Source organism: Rhinoderma darwinii, unplaced genomic scaffold (genome assembly GCF_050947455.1).
Source record: "Rhinoderma darwinii isolate aRhiDar2 unplaced genomic scaffold, aRhiDar2.hap1 Scaffold_263, whole genome shotgun sequence".
Classification (NCBI taxonomy): Eukaryota; Metazoa; Chordata; class Amphibia; order Anura; family Rhinodermatidae; genus Rhinoderma; species Rhinoderma darwinii.
This window is the reverse complement of record NW_027462925.1, coordinates 15244-35955: the sequence shown is the minus strand read 5'-3', so window position 1 is coordinate 35955 and position 20712 is coordinate 15244. Positions and strand designations below refer to the sequence as shown.

The 20712-nt window shown below is 28.2% G+C and overlaps 2 protein-coding genes across 2 annotated transcripts; both read left to right on the top strand.

Moving 5' to 3' along the window:
* The first annotated feature begins 10180 nt into the window (after positions 1–10180).
* LOC142703205 (GTPase Obg-like) lies at positions 10181–15945 on the top strand. The gene is made up of 2 exons (XM_075848217.1): positions 10181–10859; positions 15938–15945. Exons 1-2 carry the CDS (start codon positions 10181–10183, stop codon positions 15943–15945), a joined length of 687 nt encoding a protein of 228 aa, XP_075704332.1.
* A 96-nt stretch (positions 15946–16041) lies between these two features.
* LOC142703204 (putative succinate-semialdehyde dehydrogenase [NADP(+)]) lies at positions 16042–17406 on the top strand. The gene has a single exon (XM_075848216.1). The coding sequence runs from the start codon at positions 16042–16044 to the stop codon at positions 17404–17406; it is 1365 nt and encodes a 454-aa protein (XP_075704331.1).
* Positions 17407–20712: the final 3306 nt, after the last annotated feature.

The following is a 20712-nucleotide window of genomic DNA, read 5'->3' as shown; positions in this document are numbered from 1 at the left end:
TCTATATTCTATAATATTTTTTGCTAAAACATCACCAATACCAGAAACATAAGCGAGCAATTGCTTGGAGGCGGTATTAAGTTCTACACCAACTTTATTTACACAACTCATTACTTCGGTATCTAATTTATTTTTCAATAAATTTTGATCTACATCATATTGATATTGCCCAACGCCTATGGATTTAGGGTCTAATTTTACTAATTCTGCTAAAGGGTCTGCGAGTCTTCTACCTATAGAAACAGAACCTCTTACGGTTAAATCGTAATTTGGAAATTCTTCTCTTGCAACCTCAGAGGCGGAATAAATAGACGCTCCCGCTTCATTTACCATAATAATTAAAATAGATGTTGGTAATTCTTTAATATTTTTTATAAATGTTTCTGTTTCTCTTGAGGCTGTTCCATTGCCTATGGCTATAGCTTCTATGTTGTGCTTTGCACAAAGTGCTAATATAGTGTGTTGAGCCTCTACGATCTTTTTTGTGGCTCGTGAGGATAAATAACTTTATCTTCTAACAATTTACCTCAGGATTAAAGCAACAACTTTACATCCTGTTCTAAATCCGGGGTCTATAGCGAGTATGGCTTTTTGTCCTAAGGGTGCTGCAAGTAGTAATTCTTTTAAATTTTCCGCAAAAACATCAATGGCATTTTCATCGGCTTGTTGCTTTGCCCAAATTCTAATTTCTACTTCTATGCTGGGTTGTAAAAGCCTTTTATAACTATCTTCTATAGCTTGCTCTACTTGCTTTGCTGCTTGATTGTTTGTTTTAGAATAATTTTTTTTACTAACTCTATTGCGGTTTCTTTTTCTATCTGAATATCTAAAATTAAAAATCCTTCTTTTTCACCTCTACGCATTGCAAGCATTCTATGGCTAGGACATTTAGATAAAAGCTCTTGCCAATCAAAATAATCTTTATATTTTTTCCCTTCTTCTTCTTTTCCGCCAATTACTTTGCTTGTAATTGTAGCTTCTTTTTTTATATTGTGTTCTAAGGCTTTCTCTTACTTGCAAATGCTCACTAACTTTTTCTGCAATAATATCTCTTTGCTCCCGCTAAGGCTTCGTCTGGATTAATAACTTCTTTTTCTGTATTAATATATTGCTCTGCTTCTTGTGTAATATTTATATTATTCTGTTCTAAAAGAAGGAGTGCTAAAGGTTCTAAGCCTTTTTCTCTAGCAATGGTTGCTTTGGTTCTTTTTTTAGGTTTATAAGGTAAATAAATATCTTCTAAGGTGGTTAAAGTTTCTGTTTTATGAATTAATTCTTGAAGTTCTGGTGTTAATTTCCCCTGAGAAGATATTGTTTTTAAAACAACTTCTTTGCGTTCTTCTAATTGTATTAATCTTTCTAATTCTTGCTTAATAGTATTAATTTGAACTTCATCTAAACCCCCTGTTGCTTCTTTTCTATATCTTGAAATAAAAGGTACTGTTCCGCCTTCTTCAAATAACTGAATGGTTGTTTTAACTTGTTGAGTAGAGATTTTTTAATTGCGTGGCAATAATTCTGCTATGTTTCATAAAATAATAAATTTAAAAAATTATTGTTTAGATAATATAGATAAAAATATTTTATCTGTTGGATATTCGTTAGAATAGAGATAGATTTTTTTTTCTAGTATTAAAGGGTGTTGTTGTAAAAAATAATCTATTTGTTGTTCATTTTCTTCTGTAAAAATAGAGCAAGTAATGTAGATTAATTTGCCTGTTTTTTTTAAATAGGGAAGAATATTTTTTATGATTTTTTGCTGTTTTAAAATATAGGTATTTATAGATGAATTATAAAAAAACTTTTTTTCGGGCGTGTTAGCCCAAGTTCCAGCACCACTACAAGGAACATCAGCAATAATTATATCCATTTCTGGTAATTTTATTGAAAGGGGGTTTTCTAAGTCTGCAAGAAATATCTTTTTACTAGAATACTGGTGTTGCTGTAACCTTTTTTCTAAATTAATTAAAATGCTTTTTCTTATATCGCTATTCCAGATAGCAATATTTTTATGGATACTTTTAATAATAAAGTTTTACCACCAGAACCGCTACAACAATCCCAAAGGGTAGTATCTTTTTTTATTTCTATATGATTGCTTAGTTGTTGACAGGCATAATCTTGAATAAAAAAAACAGGCTTTGAAAGGTTCTAAGAGAGTTTTAATATTTTGGAAAGAATTAAAATGTAAAATATTTTCTTCTATTTCTTTAAAATCAATACGATTACTTTTAAGTATATTTTTAATTTCTTGCTGTTGCTTAATTAACCGAATATAAAAGTAGGATTTTGTAAAAATGAAAATGTATATTGTTGTAGGTTAATTTCTGGAGTGATTTTATTTTTGTAAGGGATAAAAATTCGAGAAATTAATATCTTTAAAATGGGTTTCTAAATAATGTATTTTTTCTTCTGTGCTTAAATGTAAGAAGGGTATTAAGTTAGGAAAATATTCTTTTATACAAGTACCATCTTCATTATGGATAATAAAATCTCCTAAAGCAATTTGTTCTTCTATAGTTTGTGTTGTAATATTTTATCTAAACGATAATAGATATAACAGCATTTAGTAATTATTTTTCTATCTTTAGAACCACAATTTTTATATAAAGAAAAATATCCTTTTAAATAATCTGCCAAAGGAATTTCGCCTTTGTATAGATTAATAATATTTTTTATATGTTTCCAATGAGAAGTAAAAATAGGAGTTAACAACGATAGTAATTAAATCTTCAAAAAAGTTATTTCTTTTTAAATAATGGGATAATATTAAAGTATACAGCACAAAGCAATATTATTATAAATAAAGAACTTCCTGCGGTTTGATAAGGAATACCTTTTTTTAAACTATCTAATTCATAAATAAATTCTATTTTGTGTTTCCCTGCGGGAATTTGCAATCCTCTTAAAACATAGTTTGTTTTAACGGTAGGAACAAATTTGCCATCTATTAATGCTTTCCACCCTTTATCATAAAATATTTCTGAAAATACTGCAAATTCAGGATTAACGGATTCGCTTTCATATTTCATTGTATTATTAGAAGTATAGGTATTTATAATTTTTGAATGGGTATCTACAATAAAAGTGTTTTGTGTTAAAAGATTTTCGTAAGATTTTTCTACAAAGGCTGTTTGTGTAGGTATAAAATTATTTAACGCCATCATTTCTTCTCGGGTATCATTTACTATTTTAACTTCTTTTACGAACCAACAAGGTCCGCAAGCATCGGGGTTTAATACCGCTATTTTTTGCCCTTTATTATTTGCTTGTATAAAATACCTCGTGTTTAACATATTCAATACAGACATATTCATTTTATATAATTGGCTGTCGATTAAATCTTGATAGATAGCTAATTTTGCTGCATGATAGCCACCAACACTACGATGGTAATAAGAAACCGAAGCATCATTAAAAGCATTGCCAGTACTAATATCAAAAACTCTAAAATTAAGGTCTTTATCTTTTAATATTATTTCATCTGCGTTAGATTTAGGATATAATTTATCTACGCTACCAGTTTCTGAATAAGGGTTTTCTTTAAATTTATCATAATTAATATAATCTCTACTTGCTTGCATAGCATCTACTAAAATAGCAATACCAACAATAAGAATAAAATATTTCGTGGTTAATTTTTCTTTGATGTAAGCGTATATTAAGCCTAAAAATAAAAGGCTAAAAAAGATAAGTTTAATTAAATCTCCTGATAACATAGATTTTCTATCTTGTCTTAGGGTTTTAAGAAGGTCTGTAGCAATTTCTTTATTATCTCCTGCCATTTGTGTAAGTTGCTGTAAAAAATTACTATCGCGTGGAGAACTAAAACTACTATTAAAATAAAATAAACCAACAAGAACAACAAAAGAACCAAGGATATAGGCTGTTTGTTTTATTAATTTTTCTTTGTTAATCGTTTTATAGTGGGTTATAAAAATGTGTTGCAATCCAATAGAGGCTAATAGCATTATTGCAAATTGGGTTGCGGTAAGGATCATTGTCGGGGCTCTAAATTTATTGTAATAGGGTAGGTAGTCGAATAAAAAATAATTAAGCGTAGAAAAGTTTTTTCCCAAAGCTATCATAGAAGAAATAACGGCTAAAGTAATTAATGACCATACTAACCAAGAACGCACATAAATTATTGCTAAAATACTTAAAGCCATAATTATAACCCCAAAATATATGGGTCCCAATGTAAAAGGTTGTTTACCCCAATAAGTATCGAACGATTCTACGATATTTAAAGCATTTTCTTCACTAACGCCTAAATCTGTTAGTTTTTTGTAAGACTCCGATTGTTCGCCTAATCTACCACCAGAAGCCCCTCCATAAACATCAGGAGAAATAAAAGTAAGTAATTCTGAAGTGCCATAACTCCAATTAAAGGCATATTCTTTATCTAATCCTGTTTTAGGTTGAGATAATTTAGAATGTGTATTTGATTTATCAATAATTTTGCTGCCTCCTCGTATAGTTTCTTTAGCATATTCTTGATAGGATATAAGTTTCGGTATAAAAAACGAAAATGCAATGCCTACGGATAAGGCCACTAATGTTCCAGAAAATAAAATGTGTTTCCACGAAATTTTATTTTTTATAGCATAACCCAAATAAAAAACAGAAACAAAAAAGATACATATTAAAGCGTAAAAGACCATCTGATAATGCTCGTAAGCAACTGCATAAGCGAAAGATAATATCGTGAGTATGCTCCCTATCCAATATTTTTTTTGGGTAATTAAAATAATTCCTGCTATTGTTATGGGTAACGAAAATAATACAATTAATTTGGTATGATGTCCAGCAATTACTAAAACTGCATTTTGTGTGCTATACGCAAATGCTAAAGATCCAATAATGGCAATAACATAATTAATAGACAAAACACTCAATAATATATAAAACCCTATGCAAGCCATTACAAAATAGATTGCTGTCCAATTAACAATTCCATTGAGCATTAATTTTGACCATACTTGTGATAAAATTCCATTAACGACAACTTTGGAAATAGGACTTATTAACTCCGCATCATAAAATATAAATGGCATTCCAGAAAATAAACTTTTGTTCCAATAGACGGTTTTATTTTCTTTAGCTTCAACAGAATTTGCCATATTATTATACATTCCACTAAATTGAACCCCATCGGTAGTTAAGATAACTTTATCTTCAAATGAAGGCTTGCAAAAAATAAAAACAGCAACAAAAAATATTCCAAGAGCAATGGCGTGTGGTTTAATTTTATTCCAATTGAATAATGATTTCATAATGATATATTAAGCTATTTGTTATCGTTAAAAGCGTTTAAATTGCTTTCAAATATAGAAAAATAATGTTTAAATTATTCTGTTTACTTCCACCATTCCTTTGAGTTGTTTAATTTGTTGGATTAAACTGCTCAATTCTTCTTTATTAGAGATGAATATTTTTATTTTTCCTTCGAATTTTCCATTATCTGCTTCAATATGAAAAGAAGAAATATTGATTTTTAGTTTATCTGAGATAATGCTTGCTAGATTAAAAATAATTCCTTTATCATCTAAACCGATTAATTTAATCGTAGCCAAAAATTTAATCTCTTGATGTTCGTTCCATTTAATTTGAATAACCTTACAATCATAACGAGAGAGGATTTTATTCGCTTCATTACAATCTGTAAGGTGTATTTGTACTACATCGTATTGCAATTTTGGAATTAAAATGCCAACAACTTCATCTCCTTGAATTGGATTGCAACAAGAAGCAATTTTATATTTAAAATCTGGCGTATGAGTATTATTTTCTTTGAGTTCTTCTATACTTTCTAATTTTTTTATAAGGTCGTAGGTAATTTCTTCAAGAGGAATTTCTTTTCTTGCTATTTTAATACATAGCTCCATATAATCTTTACACTTATAAAAATTTTGTAGGTAGGTGATAATACGGGTATCTTTTTCTATTAAAATTTCTATGGTATCAAAATGGTTTTGTAATATTTCGTTACCAACGCTATAAAGTTCTTTTTTAATATTTCTGAAATAATATTTTATTTGATTAATAGCTTTGGTTGTTTTTACAAAGTCCAACCAATTTTCTTGAGGTTTTTGTTTTTCTGAGGTAAGTATTTCTATTTTATCGCCCACTTTTAAAACAGAAGATAGGGATTCTAATTTGTTATTTACTTTTGCTCCAATACATTTATTTCCAATATTACTATGGATAGCGTAGGCAAAATCTAATACAGTAGAGTTACTCGGTAATGTTTTTAGTTCGCCTTTGGGAGTAAAAACATGAATAGATTCTATATATACTTGATTTTGAAAAGAAGTAACAATATCTACGGAATCTAAATCTTCGGAAGATATTAAATCTCTAATTTGTAAATACCATTGGTCGTAAACGCTTTTTTCTTTGGATTTTTCTTTATATAAAAAATGTGCTGCAATTCCTCTCTCAGCAATATCGTTCATTCTTTTAGATTTTATTTGAACTTCTACCCAAGTAGCATTAGGGCCTAATACGGTTGCGTGTAGTGCTTCATAGCCGTTTGTTTTTGGATTGTTGAGCCAATCTCTTAATCTATTAGGGAGCGTTTTAAACATAGAACTTACAACAGAATACGCCTGCCAACAATTAGCAAGTTCCTCTTTAATATCTGCATCAATAATAATTCTAATAGCAAAAACATCATAAACCTGTTTAAATTCAATGTTTTGTTTTTTCATTTTTTCACTTATAGAAGAAATGGATTTTGTTCTTCCTTCTATAACAAATTCAAATTGAAAACGCTTTTTTAATTCTTGTTTTATAGGGGTAATAAATCTTTTAATATATTCTTCTCTTTCTGTTTTAGATTCTCTAAGTTGATGAATAATAGCATTATAGTTTCCTGAATCTAAATATTTTAAACACAAATCTTCCAATTCTGTTTTTATATTATATATTCCCAAGCGATGAGCTATAGGAACATAAACCTCTGATGTTTCGCTAGAAATTTTAATTCTTTTTTCTGGTAACATATTATCTAGCGTTCTCATATTATGCAATCTATCGGCAAGTTTAATAAGAATAACCCTTGGATCTTCTATTAAGCTAATTAAAATTTTCTTTATATTTTCTGCTTGTTTAGAGGCATTAACATTGGATAGATTAGCAATTTTTGTTAATCCATAAACGATGTTAGCAATTTCTTTATTAAATTTTTTTTCTATAAAAGAGATGGTAACATCTGTATCTTCCACAGTGTCGTGTAAAAGGGCACATATCGTGGAGCTAATGCCTAAGCCAATTTCTTCGATACAAATTAATGCTACTGCTATAGGATGTAAAATATAAGGCTCTCCACTTTTTCTACGCATATGTTTGTGTGCATCGGCAGCAAGTTGAAAAGCCTTTTTAAGTTTTTGTTTGTCTTCTGGAGTTTTAAATTTAGGTTCTGCTTTTCGCAATAATTTTCTATACGCTTTGAGAATGAGTTTTTTTTCTTCTTCAGCATCTAAATTATAAACAATGGGATTATTTTTTTCCGAAGTGCTAAATTCCATAATTAAATTATTGTTTCTGGTGTATCCAATTATCAATAAGTGTTTCTAATACTAACATAGAAACTGCTCCATTTTTTAAAATAATATCGTGAAATTCTTTAATATCAAAAGCTGTTCCTAATTGTTTTTTTGCTTTTGCTCTTAATTCTAAAATTTTTAACATTCCTATTTTATAAGAGGTTGCTTGTGCTGGCCACAAAAAATATCTTTCTACTTCTTTTTGACATTCTAATATGGAAGTTAAAGTGTTTTTTATCATATAATTTGTAGCTGCTTTTTTAGTCCATTTTTTATAATGAATACCAACATCTAAAACTAATCTAGAAGCTCTAAAAAGTTCCATACTTAATCGCCCAATTTGACTCTCTAAATTTTTATATAAATTCATTTCATTGGCTAAATATTCTGAATATAAAGCCCATCCTTCCACATAAGCATTATTAAAAGCATATTTTCTGAATTGTGGAATATTTTTTAATTCTTGAGAAATTGCAATTTGCATATGGTGTCCTGGTAATGCTTCGTGATATACTAATGCTTCTAAGTCGTAAGTTTTTTCTGAATCCATATTGTATAAATTAACATAAAATCTTCCTGGTCTTTTACCATCTTCCGAAGGTTGTTCATAAAAAGCTCCCGAAGAAGACTTTTCTCTAAATTTCTCTACCGGTAATACAATACATTTTGCTATGGGTAGCGTATTAAAATAATTCCCTAATAAAGGGTATATATTATCAATGTATTTTTTAGAACGCGATAAGAGTAAATTTCTTCCCGAATCATTATTAGGATAAGAGAATTTTTTATTGGTTTTAAGATAAGTAAAAAAATTGTGTAAGGATTTTTTATACTTCATTTTTTTCTTAATGACGCTTAGTTCATCGTGTAGCCTTTGCACTTCCGATAGCCCTTTATTATAAATACTATCGGGGCTTAAATTTGTCGTTGTTGTATGCTCTATAGAATGGTTATAAAAAGCCTCCCCATTAGGTAAATCCCAAACCCCATTATTTTTTATTGCGAGCTTATCCATCTCTAATACTTTATTCAGTAAATTTGTATAGGCTCTTTTTAAATCGTTATTAAGGATTCCATAAACCCTTTCTTCAAGAGATTTTTTTGTTGCTTCTGAAAGATTAATTTTAGATATTTTATTTACAAAATCGGTGTATAAAATATTAGAAGAATCTTTTTTACTGAATCCTGATAAAATTTCTTCAATATCATTAATAACATATTTAAAAGTAAATTTTGGAGGGTATATTTTAAGTTTTATTTGTTTACTTAAAAAAAGTATGTTCTCTTCAAAAACTTTCCCCATACCTTCTAATCTAGAAATATAATCTAAAGCATCTTGTTCTGTATCAATTTGGTGTACATTAATTAAAAAATTAGGTAAATCAACGTGATCACCACCAAGTTGATTAATGATGTAATAATAAAACCTCCAAGCATAATCTTTTTGAAGTTTTTTACTTTGCTCTTCAAAAAGTAAAAAATTAAGTTTCGTATCACCTTCAAAAGACGCTACATCATAATTGCTTTTGATATATTTTACACTGGCTAATGCAGAGGCTATATCTCTTTTCTGTTTTTCTTCGCTTCTATCGTTCCATTTCCCATAATTAATTTTCTTTCCTAATGTTGCAGCAAATTCAGGATTATCTTTTAAATCGGCCTCGAATAAAGAATCATAATAACGATTTAAACTTTGATGAATAGAGTCTTTTTGATGTTGTGATGATGCCATAGTGTAATTCAAAAAAGTAAAACAAAAAGTAAAGGTTAAAAAAGGCAAAATATTTTTTTTCATAATACAAAATTTATTTAAAATATAATTGTTAATTATAAACGAAGTTAAGTGAATAATTTGTAATATTTCCAATTATCGTTTTGGCGATGTTACGATAAAAGCAATTATAAAAAAGATATTCATTGCGTGGTCTATAAACATTATTAACTTCGTAGCCTATTTATAAAAAACTAATTTTTGACAAGTAATGTCTTTAATGCTTAAAAATTATATTACAAAACTTTCTGAACCACAAATTAAACATTTCGAGCAATTAGAAATACTATATAAAGAATGGAACGAAAAAATTAATATTATTTCTCGCAAGGATATTATTCATCTTGTAGAAAAGCATTTTTTACATTCCTTAATAATTTCGGAATATATAGATTTCTCAGACGCTACAAATATCGTAGATATTGGTACTGGCGGAGGTTTTCCGGGTATCCCCTTAGCAATATTATATCCCAATGTTCAATTTTTTTTAGTGGATTCTATACAAAAGAAAATACTCGTAGTAGAAGAGATATGTAAAAAATTAAATTTAACTAATGTCCATCCGCTTTGTGAAAGAATAGAAAATATAGCTACTAATAAATTTGATATTGTTTTGAGTAGGGCTACTGCCCCTTTATCAGATTTAATACAATGGTCTAAAATGTGTTTAAATAGAAAATCTGTAAGTAAATATAGCGGTTTAGTTTGTTTAAAGGGCGGTAATTTAGAGCAAGAAATAGCCTTTACGAAAACGCACCCTAAAATTTTCGCTATAGAAAAAAAAATATCATTGGAATATTATAAAGAAAAATTTATATTGTATGTTCCCAAAAATCAAATATTGACTAATTTTTAAATTATGGATAAAAGTAATTTTATAGATCAGATTAGAGTAAATGTTAAATCTGGAAAAGGTGGTGCTGGAGCGATTCATTTTATGAGAACAAAATTTAATCCTAGTGCAGGTCCTGATGGTGGTAATGGTGGTCGAGGAGGACATATTATTTTAAGGGGTAACAAAAATTTATGGACTTTATTACATTTAAGGTACCACAAAAATATTGTTTCTGAAAATGGACAAAATGGACAAAAAAATAATTGTACAGGCAAAGACGGGCAAGATATTATTATAGATGTTCCTTTGGGTACAATAGCTAAAGACGAAGTAACAGGAAACATTGAAGCTGAAATTTTAACCCATCAACAAACGGTTGTTTGGTTAAAAGGTGGCAGAGGGGGAATGGGCAACGCTTTTTTTAGGAAACCCACTTTACAAGCCCCCGAATTTGCACAAAGTGGCGAAGAAGGCATCGAAGGAACTAAAATATTAGAATTAAAAATATTAGCAGATGTAGGCTTAGTAGGTTTCCCTAATGCAGGAAAATCAACATTACTTTCTGTAATAACAGCAGCAAAACCTAAAATTGCAGATTATGCTTTTACAACATTAATACCTCAATTAGGTATCGTAAAATATAGAGATAAATATTCTTTTTGTGTAGCAGATTTACCTGGAATTATTGAAGGTGCTGCCGAAGGTAAAGGTTTAGGATTAAGGTTTTTAAGACATATAGAAAGAAACTCAGTTTTGCTTTTTATTATTTCTGCAACTTCAGAAAATATTAAACAAGATTGGAAAACTTTATACCAAGAACTAAAAAATTACAACACGCAATTATTACATAAAAAAATTGCAATAGGAATAAGTAAAACAGAATTAATTGCCGAAGAGGAATACAAAGCAATCAAAAAGCAATTACCCAAAAATATCCCTATAATATTTTTCTCTTCGCTAACAAATTTAGGCTTAGATACTTTAAAAGAAACTTTGTGGACGCTATTAAATGAATAATTTAAAATAATAATTTTAATTTTGATGCTAGGTGCCTTTTCCAAATTTAGTAATGGGAGGAATTTTAGTAGTTGTGTAGTATAAATTTATATGGTAAAAAATAAAAAGATAAAAGTTAAATTAGAGGCCTGGTATGCAGAAGATGAAACTTTGTTAGAATATTTTAAAGAGGTCTTTTCGTATAATAAATGTATTGATAATGATAAAGAGATAGAATTTACAACTTCTTCCCATTTTGATTTTCTTGTAGTCTTTAATAGAAGTTATTCTCTTTTTTTTCCAGAAAGAACTTTAATCTATCCTATGGAACCGCTATGGAGTTCTCACGATTCTAAAGATAATTATTATCGTAGCAAGAATATTTTCGTTGCAGATTATAGGTTATATCCTACCTCTTCTGCTTATTCAGAAAGATTTTTTACAATGAACTGCACTACTTCTCCGCTAAGAACTACTATAAAAACAAAAAACATTAGTATGGTTGTTGCTTTTGATGAGAGGGGAGAAACCATTTCATATAAATCGGATTATTTTTTAGTTCTTTATAATTTTAGGGTAAAATTAGCTATAAAACTTGCTGAAATATCTTCAGAATTTAAAGGGGGGGGGGGTAGATATTTTTGGTCGAAATTGGATTCCAGATGGCAATAATATAAAAGGAAGTATAATGAATAAAAGAGATGGATTAGAGAGCTATTGTTTTTCAATTTGTATAGAAAATACAATACAAAAAAATTATGTAAGTGAGAAATTTTGGGATGCCGTTATGGCAAATAGCGTTCCTATTTATATTGGCTGTAATAATATAGAAGAATATATACCAGCAGACAGTTTTATTAATCTCACCCCATATGTTGGGGATATGGATTTAGTAATAAAAAAAATACAATATATATCCGAAAATGCAGAAACTTTATACCTGCAATATGCTCCTAAATTAGAAGCCTTAAAGCAAGACTTTTTTAAAAATAAAACTTATAATCTTTACTTATCTATAATAGATAATATTAAAAATATAGTAAGCAGTGGAAAGGTAAAAAATGAGTCCCCTAAATTAAGTATAATAGTACCTGTTTATAATGTAGAGAATTATTTATCGGAATGTTTAGATAGTTTAATCTATCAAACTTTTGAGGATATAGAAATTATTATTGTTAATGATAAATCTCAAGATAATTCTCAACAAATTATAGATAAGTATGCACAAAAAGATAAACGAATAGTAGTTCTACAACACGATAAAAATAAAGGCTTAGGGGAAGCAAGAAATAGTGGAATGAAGCTTGCAAAAGGCGAGTATATAGCATTTGTAGATAGCGATGATTATATAGATAAAAAATTTGCAGAAGAAATTTACACTTTAATTCAAAAAGATAATACTATAGATGTTTTCTTATTTGGTTTTTACTCTTTTGATGATAGTAGTAAAAAGATTTCCGAAAAAAACTTAATTAACTTAGTTAATATAAAAGAAATAAAAAGTAACACCCCTTTTTATGCTTTAGATATTGGAGATAAAGCTTTTTTTTTAAGTGGTGGATTATGGTCTATAACGAGTGTTGCTTGCAATAAAGTATATAAAAAAGATTTTATAACAAAAAACAATCTTCATTTTCATTCTATTATTCACGAAGATGAAACTTGGGGAATAGAAGTAATGTATAATAATGCTAAAATTATATACTTAGATAAATGTTATTATTTTTATAGAATAAATAGGCAATCGAGCCAACAATCTCTTGTTCAAGAATCCTTTATAGGGCATTCTGTAGATGTTGTAAAAGCATTCGAATTAGCTTATCAATTTCTAAAAAATAAAGATTTTTATAATAGCATTAGAATATTTTTTTTAAAGTATGCTCTATTGGCAATAATGGGTCATTTATTTATAAAAAAGGAAGCCTATTTAGAGCAATTGTTTAACGAGATGAAAAAATTTATGTTAATGAGTAATGTTACGCTTAAAGATATTAATAAATTTAATATTGGAAACGATGATAAAAAATATTTAGAATGTATATTAAATAGCGATAGCGATATTATTCACTTTTTGAAATTAGAAAGAGACATAAATAAAACACAAAAACAAGCATTAAAATTATCTTCGCTATGCAGTATTAAAAATCGTTTAAGAGAAAAATTAGTTGATGAAAGATGGTTAAAATATCCTAAAATAATACGATATGGAATATATAGTTTAAAGACGATGAAATTAGGAATAAAGAAGTTATTTAAAATAATATAGCGAAGAATACATATAGAAATATTTATAGAAGGGGGGGGGGGTAAAAATAAAGTTTTTTACTTAAAAGGTTATATTTGCTAGAATTGGATGAAGGGTTGCATATTAATCAAGTATAGGTTTATGTAACAACAGCACTTTAAATAGGTATAATACATACCTTTATAATAGATAATAACGAAGGTAATGTTTATGGCAAAAAAAAATAAGATAAAAGTCAAACTGGAGGTGTTTCACGATGATGATGAACCTTTTTTAAGACACTTTTTAAATATCTTTTCATATAATAAATATATGGATAAGGAGATAGAATTTACAACTTCTTCCCATTTTGATTTTCTTGTAGTCTTTAATAGAAGTTATTCTCTTTTTTTTCCAGAAAGGACTTTAATCTATCCTATGGAACCTTTATGGAGTGAAGATACGCGTAAAGATAATTATTACCGTAGCAAGCATATTGTTGTTGCAGATTATGGAATGTTTCCTACCTCTTCTGTTTATTCAGAATTTTTTTCCCCAATGCCTTGTAATATTTCCCCAAAAAACACTATAAAAACAAAAAATATTAGTATGGTGGTTTCTTTCGATAAGAGAGGAGCCCATATTTTAGATACATCAGAGTATTATTTTGTTCTCTATAATTTCAGGGTAAAATTAGCTATAAAACTTGCTGAAATATCATTAGAAATAGAAGGGGGGGGGGTAAATATTTTTGGAAAAAATTGGATACCAGATGGGAACAATATAAAAGGAAGTATAATGAATAAAAGAGATGGATTAGATAATTATAGGTTTTCAATTTGTATAGAAAATACAATACAAAAAAATTATGTAAGTGAGAAATTTTGGGATGCCGTTATGGCAAATAGCGTTCCTATTTATATTGGCTGTAATAATATAGAAGAATATATACCCGCAGATAGCTTTATTAATCTAACCCCCTATGTTGGGGATATGGATTTAGTAATAAAAAAAATACAATATATATCCGAAAATGCAGAAACTTTATACCTGCAATATGCCCCTAAATTAGAAGCTTTAAAGCAAGACTTTTTTAAAAACAAAACTTATAATCTTTACTTGTTTATAGTAGATAAAATTAAAAATATAGTAAATAGTGGAAAGGTAAAAAATGAGTCCCCTAAATTAAGTATAATAGTACCTGTTTATAATGTAGAGAAGTATCTGTCGGAATGTTTAGATAGTTTAATCTATCAAACTTTTGAGGATATAGAAATTATTATTGTTAATGATAAATCTCAAGATAATTCTCAACAAATTATAGATAACTATGCACAAAAAGATAAACGAATAGTAGTTCTACAACACGATAAAAATAAAGGCTTAGGGGAAGCAAGAAATAGTGGAATGAAGCTTGCAAAAGGCGAGTATATAGCATTTGTAGATAGCGATGATTATGTAGATAAAAAATTTGCAGAAGAAATTTACACTTTAATTCAAAAAGATAATACTATAGATGTTTTCTTATTTGGTTTTTATTCTTTTGATGATAGTAGTAAAAAGATTTTCGAAAAAAACCTAATTAACTTAGTTAATATAAAAGAAATAAAAAGTAACACCCCTTTTTATGCTTTAGATATTGGAGAAAGAGCCTTTTTTTTATATGGTGGATTATGGTCTATAACGAGTATTACTTGGAATAAGGTATATAAAAAAGATTTTATAACAAAAAACAATCTTCATTTTCATTCTATTATTCACGAAGATGAAACTTGGGGAATAGAAGTAATGTATAATAATGCTAAAATTATATACTTAGATAAATGTTATTATTTTTATAGAATAAATAGGCAATCGAGCCAACAATCTCTTGTTCAAGAATCCTTTATAGGGCATTCTGTAGATGTTGTAAAAGCATTTGAATTAGCTTATCAATTTCTAAAAAATAAAGATTTTTATAATAGCATTAGAATATTTTTTTTAAAGTATGCTCTATTGGCGATAATGCGTCATTTATTTATAAAAAAGGAAAAATATTTAAAACACTTATTTAACGAGATGAAAAAATTTATGTTAATGAGTAATGTTACGCTTGAGGACATTAATAAATTTAATATAGACAACAATTATAAAAAATATTTAGAATGTATATTGAATAGCGATATTACTCACTTTTTGAAATTAGAAAAAAATATACTTAAACAACAATTACAAGATAATTCTCAAGAGCTTCAAAAACAACAAGAAGAAAATCAAAGGCAGTACATAGAATATATGAAACTACAATCATTATATTTATCTTCTTATCAAAATGCCTCCTTATTAGTTATTATTAAAAATAGGTTAAGAGAAAAATTAGTTGATGAAAAATGGTTAAAATATCCTAAAATAATAAGATATTGTATATATAGCTTAAAGATGATTAAGTTAGGAATAAAGAAATTATTTAAAATGATATAGTGAATACATAAATTCGTTAAATATTTAATTATGCAATAAAAAAATACATTATTGAGATGTGTTACAATAAATGTTTCAATGGTTATGATTATCATTTACAGATAATTAGTTGCTTCAAAAAATTAGAAGTAATTTTGACATTGCTTTGTAATATTAAATTTTAATACAACAAGTTTTTTTTATTCAGTAATCAATAGAATTTATTATGAAAATCTTTCAAACCATTAATCCTTATGATGGTAGTGTTATCAATGAATACAAATCTTTATCTGTTCAACAAGTAGATATTATATTGCAAGAAAGTCAGCAGGCTTTTTTACATTGGAAAAAAACATCTTTTCAACAGCGAACAGAAGTGCTTAAAAAAGCAGCCCTTATTTTAAGAAGAGATAAAGATATGTTAGCAAAATTAATTACGCTGGAAATGGGTAAAGTAATTACAGAAGCTAAAGCAGAAATAGAAAAATGTGCTTTCACTCTGGATTATTATGCTGAAAATGGCGAAGCCTATTTAAAAAATATAATTATTAATAGTTCTGCAAGTTATAGCAGCTATATTGCTTTTGATCCTATAGGAACTATTTTTGCTATTATGCCTTGGAATTATCCTTTTTGGCAAGTTATTCGCTATGCTGCACCTTGTTTATTATCGGGTAATGTAACCTTATTAAAACACGCCCCTAATGTTTTTGGTTGTGCTAAAGCAATAGAAAAAATTTTCGTAGAAGCAGGAGCTTTTCAGGGCGTGTTCCAAAATGTTATTATAGATGTAGATGTTGTAGAACAAATTATTGCACATTCTACTGTTCAAGGAGTAACGCTTACAGGTAGCGAAAGAGCAGGTTCGCAGGTAGCAATGCTTGCAGGTAAATATATTAAAAAAGCCGTTATGGAATTGGGCGGTAGCGATTCCTTTATCGTTTTAGCAGATGCCGATTTAGAAAAAGCTGTAAAGGTGGCTGTAAATTCAAGAATGATGAACGCTGGCCAAGCGTGTATTTGTGCAAAAAGATTTATTATTCAAGAAACAATAAAAGATGCTTTTCAAGATGCTTTTTTACAAGAAATAAAAAAAATAAAAATAGGCAATCCTTTAAGTGAAGATGTTAATATGGGACCTATGGCTCGTTTAGACCTCGCCCAAAAAGTTGAAAAACAAACTCAAGAAAGCCTTCAAAAAGGAGCTCATTTATTAATCGGAGGAAATAGAGAAGATTGCTTTTATATGCCTGCTTTACTAACGAATATTACTAAGGGAATGGCTGTTTATGAAGAAGAAGTTTTTGGTCCTTTAGCCAGTTTAATCGTTGCTAAAAACGAACAAGAAGCCGTTGCTATTGCTAATTATAGTGCTTATGGATTAGGAACAGCAATATGGACAAAAGATTTAGAAAAAGCACAGCATTTAGCAAGAACAATAGAGGCAGGAGCAGTATTTGTAAATGCTATAGTGCATTCCGACCCTCGCTTACCATTTGGTGGCATTAAAAAATCTGGCTTTGGTAGAGAACTAAGTGAAGTAGGCATTAAAGAATTTATGAATATTAAAACAATTTATGTTAATCAATAAATATTCCTATTTTTTTATTAAGCTATAAAGCTACAATCTTTCTAATGGAATAACAATCCGTTTAAAAAATTTAGTTGTTTATAGTTTTATGAAATATTTAAAAAGCATTTAAAAAATGTACTTGTTACTTAAATCTACAAAATATTTAGGCTTACGAAAAATACAATAAAAGAATTCTTTAACTAAATTTGTAATCGTTACAAGAATGTTTTATAATCAAAATTATTTAATATTATGATACAAATCTCTCAAACAGCAAGTAGTAATATTCAAAAATGGCTTAGTGGTAATTATGATAATGAGATAAAAGAACAGATAAAATTATTACAAAACACGAATATAAAAGAATTAGAAGATGCTTTTTATACCAATTTAGAATTTGGTACAGGAGGCATAAGAGGTATTATGGGCGTAGGAACAAACCGTATGAATATTTATACCGTTGGCTTTGTTACACAGGGTTTTGCCAATTATATTAAAAAATCTTTTACAGGAGAAATTAAAATTGCTATTGCTTATGATAGCCGAAATAATAGCCCCTTATTTGCTCAAACAACAGCAGCAATTTTTGCTGCAAATGGATTTAAAGTTTTTCTCTTTAAAGACCTAAGACCTACGCCAGAACTTTCTTTTGCAATAAGGCATTTAAAATGCAATGCAGGTGTTGTTTGTACAGCTTCTCATAATCCTAAAGAATATAATGGCTATAAAGTTTATTGGAATGATGGAGCTCAAATTATAGAACCTCACGATAAAAATATTTTACAAGAAATTAATACATTAAATAAAGTAGAAGATATTTTATGGAAAGGTAACCCCCATTTAATAGAAATAATAGGAGAGGAGATAGATAACATATATGCGGATATGGTGGTTAATGAATTGTGTGTAAATAAAGAAGTCGTAAAAAAACAAAAGCAATTAAAGATAGTGTATACACCTATTCACGGTACAGGAATTACGCTAGTTCCTCAAATTTTAAAAAAAATAGGTTTTCAAAATGTACATATTGTAAAAGAGCAAGAAACCCCAGATGGTAATTTCCCTACGGTAATCTATCCTAATCCCGAAGAAACAGAAGCAATGAAAATAGGTTTGGAATACGCAAAAAAAATAGACGCAGATATTTTATTAGGAACAGATCCAGATTCTGACAGAGTAAGCATTGGAATAAAAAACGATAAACAAGAATGGGTATTGCTTAATGGCAATCAAACCGCTTTATTAATATTTACTTACTGTATAGAAACAAACAAAAAAAATAACCAATCACAGGCTACCTTTGTAGCCAAAACTATTGTAACAACAGACCTTATAGACATTATAGCAAAAGAAAATAATATTAATTGTTATAATGTATTAACAGGGTTTAAATGGATTGCCTCATTAATAAAACAAAAAGAAGGAAAAGAAAAATTTATTGTAGGTGGTGAAGAATCTTTTGGTTTATTAATAGGAGATAAAGTAAGAGATAAAGATGCTATTTCGGCAGTAGCTGTAATTTGCGAAATGGTGGCTTTTTATAGCAATCAAAATTTAACTCTTTTTGAAGCCCTTAATAATATTTACAAAAAATATGGATTTTATTACGAAGAATTAGTATCCGTAACAAAAAAAGGCAAAGACGGAAAACAAGAAATAGAAAATTTAATGAACAATTTCAGAAAAAATGTCCCTCTTCAAATTAAAGAAATTAAAGTAAAGAAAGCCATAGATTATCAAAATGGACAAGAAAAAGATTTAATACTTCATACAACGCAAGCTATTAATTTTCCAAAATCTAATGTATTACAATTTTTATTGGAAGATAATTCCAAAATATCTTTTAGGCCTTCGGGAACAGAACCTAAAATAAAATATTATATTAGCGTTACGCTCTCTCAACATTCCACTTTTGATTATGGATATTATGTTCAGCAAGCAAAAGAAAAAATAAATGCTATAAAAATAGAATTGGGTTTATAATATTTTATAATACAAAAAACATTAACGAAAAATACATATGTCTTTAAAGAGTAGAATATTTCTTTCTATAATATCTGGTTTATTACTTTACATCGCTTGGACACCAACAGAATATTTAACGATATTTATTTTTATTGCTTTAGTACCGCTTTTATTTGTTTTAGATGATTGCAAAACACATAAAAAAGTATTTGCTTTTTATCCGCTTATAGCTTTTATTCTTTGGAATTTTACAGCTATTTGGTGGATATATTATGCCAGTTCTTATGGCGCTTTTGCTACATTTATATTAAATGGAATATTAATTTCTATCCCTTGGATAGTATCTTTTGCGGTATATAAAAAAAATAATGTTTTAGGATATGCAGCAATAATAGCGTTCTATTTATCTTTTGAATATTTACATTTTTATTGGGATGCAAGTTTCCCTTGGCTAACCTTAGGGAATACTTTTTCTTCTACTATACATTGGGTGCAATGGTATGAATATACAGGCGTTGCTGGTGGATCTTTGTGGGTTATAATTTCTAATATTGTTATTTTTATTACCTTAAAAAAAATTATTCATAAAAAGCAATATAAAAAAAATGTTTTTATTTCTTTAGCGGTAATAATAATTCCTATTTTATTATCGTATATAATACTATATAAAGAAAAAGCCTACTTAAAAACTTTAGCACCTTCAAAACAAAATATTGTTATAGTACAACCTAATTATGATGCTTATAAAGAAAAATTTGTTATTCCTGATAGTATACAGATTAAGCATTTTTTTAATTTGAGTGAAAGTAAAATGGATAGCAATACGCAAGCTATTATTTTACCTGAAACGGCTTTAGTACAGTCTTTTTTGCAAGATAGATATAAATATCATACCCCAATATTACAATTATTAGAATGGCAGAAAAAACACCCACATATAGATATTATAACAGGTGCTACTACAAATTTATTGAAACAATATGATAAAAATAATACCGCATTAAAAGAATATATTAATACCTTCAATGAAAAAAAATATTACGAAACTTATAATGCGTCTTTAGTATTATATCCCGATAGCACAGCCTCTTTTTATCATAAAAGTAAATTAGTTCCCGGAGCAGAAAAAATGCCTTTTCAAAAATATCTAAAATTTTTAGAGAATTTTATGGTTGAATTAGGAGGCACTAATGGTGTTTTTGGAACTCAAGATACGCCAACACTTTTCCAACTAAGAAATAAACAATCTTTTGCCCCTTTAATTTGTTATGAAAGTATATATGGAGATTTTATTACCGATTTTATTACTAAAGGAGCAGATTTTTTAATATTTATTACAAATGATGGTTGGTGGGGTAA